The sequence below is a fragment of the Pseudopodoces humilis genome, chromosome 1, assembly GCF_049639895.1.
Source record: "Pseudopodoces humilis isolate 2021_Gansu_Grassland_sample_001 chromosome 1, ASM4963989v1, whole genome shotgun sequence".
In the NCBI taxonomy this organism is placed as follows: Eukaryota; Metazoa; Chordata; class Aves; order Passeriformes; family Paridae; genus Pseudopodoces; species Pseudopodoces humilis.
The window spans coordinates 88015671-88025209 of record NC_142200.1 but is presented as its reverse complement, the minus strand read 5'-3'; the positions used below and the strand labels follow the sequence as shown (position 1 = coordinate 88025209).

At 40.8% G+C, this 9539-nt stretch overlaps 1 protein-coding gene across 1 annotated transcript in view; it reads left to right on the top strand.

Moving 5' to 3' along the window:
* The window catches only part of ELOVL2 (ELOVL fatty acid elongase 2), a 51350-nt gene continuing 41811 nt past the window's right edge, over positions 1 to 9539 (top strand). The window contains exon 1 of the mRNA XM_005525293.2: positions 1 to 63. Coding sequence (XP_005525350.1) covers positions 61 to 63 — 3 coding nt within the window. The 5' untranslated portion in view covers positions 1 to 60. The remainder of the gene's footprint in view (positions 64 to 9539) is intronic.

Sequence of the window (9539 nt, the reverse complement as noted above, 5' to 3'; positions counted from 1 at the left end):
GCCGCGCCTGCAGAGCCGCGCCGAGCCCGGCGATACCCTGGACAGCGCCTCGCCGCCGCCATGGTGAGCGTCCCGCCCGCATCTCCCGCCCCCATCTCCCGCCCGCATCTCCTGCCCGCATCCCCTGCCCGCATCCCCTGCCCGCACACACCCTCCCGGGGCCGCCTGCCTCCGGGCCGCCGCTGCCCCTCTGCTCCCTGCCCCCCGCTCCTCCGGGGCCGGCCGAGAGCCCCCGCTGCCCGCCCTCCCTCCTCCCTCGCCGCTGCCCCCGCTCCCACGGGCCACATGCGGGACGTGGTTGTTCGGGGGGGAAGGCGGGGAATGGCCTCAGATGCCCCCAGCCCCCACGCGAGGCACCAGAACAGCCCTCGCGGGTCGGGTCCAGCGGCTGAGCTTGGACATCGTGGGGAAGGAGGGAGGGACAGACGGACCTCAGGGAGCGGGGGAGGAAGGATGGAGGAGAGGGAGCCCCGGGGGCACCCGCGCAGCGCGGGGAGCTGGGCGGCGAGCGGGGACAGGCACGTGGAGGAACGCGGTCCTGGGTGGAGGGAGGGATGGAGAGAGGGAGCAAGAGATGCGCAGCCCCTGGGCATCCATCTCCCCCGGGCCCCCTGCGCCCTGCCCCGGTCCGAGCAGGTGCATTCTGCTCTACTCCGAGGTGCGTTTGAGCGTGTTACATAAACCGATTATTCCCGTTAATTTGCTATCTTAACAGAAGCTCTTCCTTTAGCCATGCAATCTGTAGTGGAACAATTATTTTTTTTTTTTTTTTTCCCGTGTAATGAATGAACAATGGAGTTTTAGATTCCAGATCAGCATTTAGAAGAGTTAAAGTGGAACAATGAAGTCACCTATTTAGTGAGCAATGCCGGTTCCCCGTAGCACATTGTGTCTTTGCAGTCATAGTAACTTTCCCAAAGGGGCTCATCCTGTTTATAAACAGCAATGCATTAAGTGTACTGCTGACCTTACAAAGTAGGACAGTATCAAAGAAGTATTTTGCAGCCTTAAATTTTGAAGCACATTGAGATGAATAATTTGGCAAAGCTTGTTGTATCAGAAGCTTGAGACACTACTAACAACAGAGCCTAGTTTTTGTTTTACAGGATTTAACAAAAATACTTTTTTTCCCCAAAAAAAGTCTTTGCATCATGTAAATTCTGCCTTCCTTGAACAAAAATCCGTGTAGACCCTTCCTCCCCCCATAAATCCAGAGATGAATAATATTCAAATAGTCATTCTATGAATTAACTTGAGTCCTCTTTCTAAAAGTCATGTATCCACCTGCTGTCAGTCTGAATCTGTTTCTCCTATGTATTCTATTTGCCACCAACTCAGCTTTGGAATGATAGATGTGAGAAGACCCTAATGAAAAGATGTAAAATGCTGCAGTAGTTTATGCTGCCTAAGCCCCCTTAGAGTGACATAATTGAATTGCTGTTTCCTATCAATTTGGAATATAAACACAAAAGCTATGGCTAAATTACTATAGCTGCACAAAGCTTAAGTTAATACCAGCCATTGATAACATCTTCCTTGTGACAGAGGACGAAGGTTACAAAGATACCTGGTGCTGCAGAAAGTAATGTGCATTATTTATCAGTAATTGGTTCAGGTAATATCCAGGTGCTCAGGAGTACTGAGGCAGCTGGAAAGAAAGGTAAAATATCCTGAACTAGTTAAAATGTTTCATTTTGATTCCTTCCAGACTGAGATGAAGTCAGTTATACTAGTGTAAATCAAGGAAGCATTAGTTGGTAACATAGGCATTGACCAGCTCATACCAGTGGAAATTATAGCTGACACCTACCCATAACCTGTTCTTTCTGGTTCCTAGAGCTGTTCAATTAACCTTGACATTTTTCTTGAAATGGCTGGAAGCAATAACCAGAACTTGCCATTCAGAGCTACACATGGGCTTGGATTAGTAAATTTTGGTCTTCTGTATATCCAGAAATCTTAGTGTTCAAAATTTCTGACATTTCTCAAGCTTTGTTACTCATAGATAAAGACATTATGAAGAAAGAATTGCCAGTCTGAGAAAGTCCTTGAAGTGGTATAAAGGCTGAAGGTTACTTTGGCTCCAAAAGTTGGAAAGGGTGTCCTTGGAATAATAGCTACTGAAACAAAAACCTGAGCTATTGATGAAAGCTGTTGCAATGATGATAATGCAGGTTAAAAGTTACATCACATCGATTTCTAGACGGACCTGGAGCTTTGGGGGCACGGGGTCATGGGGACATTGGAGTATACTACCAAAGGTATTTGGAGCAAATGTAGGACAAACAGATTTTTGGCCCAAGTGGTGGGAGCATTGACTAAGCGTTCCCTTTTCTAGTACAGAAATAGAGATAAGCAGGTGTAGGTTGCTAGTGTCCTTTAAACTCAACTGAGAGTTTTTTCAGCATCCTGGGTGTTCAACAATCACTAATATTTGTAGAAAGTTGCATAAGAAAACTTTTTTGTTTATTTGTTTTGAAATTGCATTTTGCTGAAGCAGCAAACCACTGCCATCATAAACCATTAAGTATTTCCTCATCATCCTCACCGTATGAGGGCAACCACAGTAGGCTTGGTTCTTCTGCTTATGTAGTTCACTGCAGCTCTCCTTGCTTCAGTGAATCTAGGTCAAATTACTCTGGCTCAGGATTTGGCTGCACCCTTGAACTTTAAACCGATTACATGTTTTGATTTGTCAGTGTATTTTCCATGGGGTCAAATCCCACTTTTATGGAATAAGAGGGTGTATAACATTGCAGTCATGGCAGCTTATGCTTACGAAGAGACTAGGTAGCACTAAGGTAAGCATAAACATGAGGACTGTATTTTATAGGTGCCAGCATCTATACCTCTTCAAGTACCCAGGAGGTACAAGGGAGAGGCAGAAGCTAGAATATGTTTTTCATTTCATTCAGAGGCTTTGGTACCCCTGTAATCTGAAGTCAACACAGAAAGACACCTAACTCTCCTAAAGCATTCATAAGCATCAAGGCCACCATATCAGCATATGGACCTCGATGTGGGCATACACCGATTGCAGAACATACACCAAGTGCCCTAGAGAGAGCGAAAAATGTCTCTTCTTTGCTGATAGTAAACAAAATAACCCCCTGTCTCATTGTGCATTGGCGTTTGTTAGTTTCTCTGAATACTGCATGAGAAAGAGTATTGCAAAGACAATGTTCTAGCCCCTGATCAGTGACATGCAGATTGGAAGAGAATGCTTTTCAGCAGGGATCAGCTCAGCACAAATATCTGATGACACAACATCCAATGCTACAGCACCCACAAGATCTCTCCAGCCCCAGCAGAATGAACTGCAGCAGTGCTGCCATCCAGAACCAGAGCAGGAAGGCAGGGGTTTGCCAGCTGACACAGAATTAATAAGCTATGAGAAAACATGCTGATAAACTGCATATAGAACAGAAAAAATAGACTCTACTTGCACAGAAACTCAAGAAGAGACACTGAAGCCTTTTGCACATGGTGGAATTGATTAGGAAAAAAACCTTCCAGGAAATGAATTAAGAGTCCACCAATTCATTTGCATAGTTACAGATGCCTGCTTCCCAAAACCTGCATGCTGCCCTTGGTGTTGATCCCTCTCATCTCTAGGAAGATCCTTTGATTCTTGGAGACTGATCATTGTATCTTCATTACAAGCAGTCTGACTTGGAAAAAAGCACACTCCTCTTGCTCATCAGGCACTCAATTTTACACTCATTTAACTTTATAGCATCTCTTGATTTTATTGAAGAAAAAGGTTAATCATATGCAAACACTAAATTTGAACCTCTGATTCAATCAAAAGTTGGGGAAAAAAACCTGCAATAGTATTTTCTTTAGGTATCAGTAAACTCCAAAGTAAGGCAAATATAAAGGGCTGATTTATTCCCTGATCTAAGCAAAATTCAAGTGTAAATAAATAGAATAACATCATCATTCTCCCTGATGCTTTCATGCCATGCTGTATGAGAGTTTTGTTAAACACTGCCTGTAAAACTGATTTAGAAGCTGAGGCATTATTGAGCCTCATACAAACAGTCTGAAGTCTGTATTCAATGAAAAGTACTGTGTCACAAGTGCAGCCTGATTTGTAATTAAAGAAGGTAATGGAGAAGGGAGGGAAATTTTGAGGATGGAATTAAGCGTACCCCTGGTTGTTCCAGCCAGAGCTGCTGGGATGAGCCTGCCCCATGAGGCAGTGGTGGAAAGGTACAAGGAGAATTTCCTAGCCATAACAGAGAAGTAACACCCCAGGACATGCAGCTCTGTCACATTATAAATGCCACACTTCAGACTGAGCACACCAAATCTGTCAGCCAATCTGTGAGCGCCTGGCAACAGCGGAGCTTGTAAATCCATTATTTGCATACACCCTCCATGGCTTGCCTGATCATATGTAAATACATGTGCCACAATACCTGAGTGACTGCATCTTTACCCACGGGACTGCTGCACAGCTGACAAGTACAGTATGAAATGAAGTGAATATTTATAGCTTCTGTGGGGCTTCTTATCTACCTGACTAACAGCAAAAGCCAATTTTTGTTTTTGAGGACTAGTTAAATTCAGATTTCAGAGGGTAAATAGAGTTCTTTAAACCTTCAAGATATGACAATGTTATATTGGCATTAATACTGAAAGTACTCTGACTCGATGTCAGCCTAACAACAACAGAATGATAATTTTAAGTATTGAGTTCATCTAGGTAATGACTTTGAAACTGCACTGAATTTCCTTTTTCTCAGTTAAAACTGACTGTGATAAAGTGGTAAAGGTCAGCTCCCCATACTGAAGGAAATCAGACCCTCTCTGGTAGAAATTTGTATACAAAGATATGTAATTAAAGAATAAAAAATTAAGATAATTTTCATCATCATTTGGAGAGATTTTGATTTTTTCCACCCTAAGGACAGATATGAAAATGAAGCAAGAAATAGTTAATGTTCTGTGTCATCATTTGAAAGCCAAACACAGCAAGAAATGGAAATTAGAAGTAGAGTGACCAAGTTTCAAATAAATATCCTAAACCCAAGCATTAGGAGCCACAACCAAACTTTTCTTCCCCTAGTTCTTTAAGAACCTCCTACAGGATGCTACTCAGTAGTCACCATTCATGACGCTTTTTAGCCAGAGAAGACAATGTGGTACAGCAACCTAACAGGGGGATTGACTTACACACATGATAAAAAGTCTGCAGCTGTTGTTACTTCCTCTATGTGACAATAACTGATGCAGTTTACAGACATTTTGTATCATTAGGGCATTACCATGCAGCACAGTCATTAGCATTTTTATTCTGAGCAAAGTGTCGGTCTGGGTGTTTCCATGGTGTAATGGGTTTAAGAGTCTGGGCTTTAAAATTCCAGTTATGTGTGGATTAAACTCTAGGATACCCACTGTTGGGGCTGACTGAGAAAGGGAGTTAATTAGCTTGTGCACTCTCTTATCCTGTGCCAGCAGACAGCACTCTGTTATGTGGCTTTCATACAATTTTAAGAAGAGGTGTCCTTGGAGTTCATTAGGGTTCATTTAGGGTTTTAAAAGAGGTAAATTTAGAATTGTTTTGGAGGAGGAGACATAAGGGCACTTCCAAATTCTGTTTTCTTCTTTATTAAGCTTGAAAATCAACTGTCATTTCCTTTCCTCTCCTTTCCCAGTCTTCTTTAAACATGACTGAAGTCCAAAACATGAATTAGCATTTCAAATACAGGGTTTTGCCCTCAAGGATTTAAGGGAGAAATGGAAGGAAGAAAAAAAAGTTAAGGACTAGTTACCAGAAGAAGATATTTCCCTTTTTAATTGTTGTTTTGTGTTCTCAAGTGACACTTTGGAAAACAGGCATCAGCCTCTGTTTCCTTATTTCCTTATATTACACTTGCATTTTCACATACAACTAAAAGTGAAACAATACATTTTCTTGCATTTTTCTGTAAGCATAGATAAAACTGTTCCAAACTGTTCCAAAAAGCAAAGTGCCTTCACTTTGGCAAGGAATAAATGGTTGGCAAACTCTTTCAAGAGTGATTTCCTTGTCAGGGAATTGGCACATCTCTTGGTAAGGCAGTTCTGAATATTACTATCCATACCCGCTTCCTCTCCAATTGCAGGCTGCAGCCAGCCAAGTTACTTCTGCTGGAGCTTAAAAGATTAGCTGTGAGGTTGTGCAACTTCTGATCTGGTAGGAGTTGGTATTTGTGTCAGAACCATGTTTTATTGTGCACATGGTGCAATTTTTTTTAGAGTTTGTCAATAGCCCATGCAATTCCAGAGGGGAAAAACATTAAGTCTGTTTTTATGTTTATATGCTTGCCAATTTATTATTGAAGTATCTTTATGTACTAAGTGGTTTACACAATTTGCATTAGGACTGAATACTCAAAATTGTCCTCCTCCCCAAATTCAGATGCTTGTGTGATATGAAAAATACCCTATGTAATGGGATATTTTTTAGAACCAGCTGCATCTGTCCTCTCAGCTGTTAGTTTTATGTGTGGTCCTAGAGTAGCATTTCAGTGTTGCTTTGCTGTTATACCAGGCTGTACTGTGTATTTTAATCTCATAATCAGCCCTCCCTACCTAGGAGTACCCACTTACCTTGACTTGACTTCTTTCCAAGACATAACTTTTGATACTGACAGAAGACTATGCATGGAGCCAGGCAAAACCTTCATATTTTCAAGTTAATGGAGGAAAAAGAAAAATCAAAGACTTAGAAAACAAGCGTATCAGAAAACGGTTCAGATAAGCGAAGTCTTTATAGGTTCCTTTCTTCTTCCCACTTCTTGCTGCTACTGAAAGCAGAAATGAGAGATGTCTTCCAGCCAGCAGTGATCATCCCTCCCCAAATAGTAGACAGTTTATTTATGTGAGTTACCTAAGAAATCCAAATCTCCCAAAAAGTAGGTACATCCACTGAAAAATGTGTTAGAAGAATCTGGATTCACCCTTAAAAGCACCCTTGGAAATTTTCCCTGTTCAAATAATGGAGCTATTTGCTTTATCTGGCAGCTTGATGATTAAAAACCATGAGAAACTACTGCTCAATCAGTCCTTCCCCAGAACCAGAAAAATTAAGTACATCACATCTCTAATTTTATAGTATTCTTTTCAATTTCCAGGGCTCTGGTTTTGGGTAAAAATTTAGTTGCACATTCTCTCTAAGATTTTTTTATTTTTCTGATATGTGTCAAAAGCATCACAGGATCTTTATGCTCTGCTTTGAAAGCTGAGCTACAGCTTGTGATTTCTTGGTGGTGAAACACATTTGATACTTGTCTTTAAAACTGGCAATTTCTGCAAGGCAACAGAAAAGGTAGCATTTAGCTTTATTGCTCTGCAAAATAGAAATACCCCTCCATTTCAGTGAAAACTGAAATGAAAACCTTTTGGGTTTAATGCAGCTATTTCTTCCTTATTGCTGTAGACTTTGTGAGCCTGCATTTTAATAGTATCTGCAAGAAACCCTTGAAAGATAAGAGGCTAGATAAGAGTTATTTTGCTTACAATAATTTCAAGAAAAACTAAAAAATATCCCTCATAACCTACCCTGGAGAAAAGGAACCATTTTTTCCCCATTTTACATTTACTAAATTAGTGGCATAGTTTTATTTCAAATCTGGTATAACTAAAATGTCTCTCCAGGACTACATTTGATATATTTTTTTTTCACAAAATAATTTCTTTGTCATCAATCAGGAAGTAATTTTCTTTTTTGCCAGACACTTTTGGGAGATGCCAGAATTCAGATCAGGAAGTGTTTTGATGGAAAGGTACAAAGTTGAAAGCCAAGACAGAGAGCAATATCACTAAGACAGGTGTAAAAGGGAAACAAGACAGCACAGTTCCATTTTTCCCCCAGATGTGTTTTCCTGAGTTTAAAGGAGTGTGAGCATTTCATTATTCTGGCTTGTTAAACCTCAGGTCTTGCTGAAGTTTGACAGGCATACTGCAAGCACTTAATAAACCTAGCAGCTCCTGAGCACTCAATAGGATAAGGAGCAACCTCATCAACTGAAAATGAGAAACCCATACCAGTCCCCTGGTCTTCGCATATTTGGGGTTTTATGTGTTCTTGCTTCTTTTACGAAGGTGTCTCTGCACTGTTCCACCTCCAAATATGAACAGCATTGATAAGACACTGGTGTAAGTGTAATTAATTCTCAGAGGCTTTCATTGCATGCAATAAGGTGGTTGTTACAATAGCATTCAAACAATGAGTCAGTGTAAATTAAGAACACTGAACTCAATAACAAAGTAGAAAGCAAAGTGAGATGATTAAATACCTGTGACACTCCATTCATCAATCCAACATTAGATGGGGTTTGGGAATCTGCTACCTGAAATGATCATACATTTGACCCCATAAGCCAGTTTAGGATGTATTTTGATCAATACTCAGTTGATGAACTCCTTAGGTTCATGCTGCGGGTAACTGGGTTTAAATTAGGAAAGAGACATATGCACAGTCAGAATGAAGGAAGCTTTTGATTTCAATTAGAACCCTCAAATAACACAGTGTTTATACCTAGCTGGGGAAGTACCAGAGGGTATCTTCAGACATCACCTCTTGATTTCTTTCTTATAATCTTCATAAAAGAAATAATTTAAATAGGTGGATCTTCTTTAAATTCAGTGATACTTGGAATTCTTTTATTTTACATGCTTACCTAACTCTCACAGCTGTCATGCATTTACTCCCTCACTACATTTATGGATTGCACAGACTTGAACAGAAGTATATATTTTTTGCTATAGTTGGTTTTCTAGGGGGGAGCTTCTTAGTGCTACTTTTTTGCCTGAAACATCTTAGTACTGTATGATATGAAATAACTGGATTTACCATTATTACCTTTGCCACTCCTTCAGACAATGCATTTCACTGGAAAACAATTATTCTGTGTCTGCTTGTTGGTTTTTCTCCCGTAGCTGGGGATTTTTGGGGTTTTTTTTTCGAGTACAGAAGGTTCTCATTTTATCTGTTTTTAAGGTTATCTGTACTGAAACTTAAATCAGCTGCAAGTGACATCAATGCTGCTTCTGACTTCACCTGTAAAACAAGCATATTTATTTACTTGTAAGAAATTGTTACTTTGTAACTTCACTTGTAAAGAAATTACTTTGTTTACTTGTAAGAAATTGTCATCTCTTCAAATAGTTATTCCTAACAACACACTTATAATGCAAAGTAAGAAGTGATGCTTATCCTTCTTGGAAATCTAAGCTTGTGAGGATATTCATTTTCTGGAAAGCGGTACTTGATCAGTGCCTGTGATGTATATCAGGTCTCAGATACTTCCAGCTGACCTTGCCAGCAACTCTGTTTTCCTCCTGCCTGCTATCTGTCCACTACAGAGCAGCACTGCACCTCATCAGTGTTTGACTATCAAGGGAACCAAAATTTTTCCAAACCATGTCTATCTTTGTAATGTCTGTTTCTTCTGAGAAGCAATGTGTTTGTTCTGGATGGGCGTGACAGCCGCTGCGGTGCAGCGCTCTCATGGAGCTGTTATGTCATATGGAAATTCCCAGCTTCA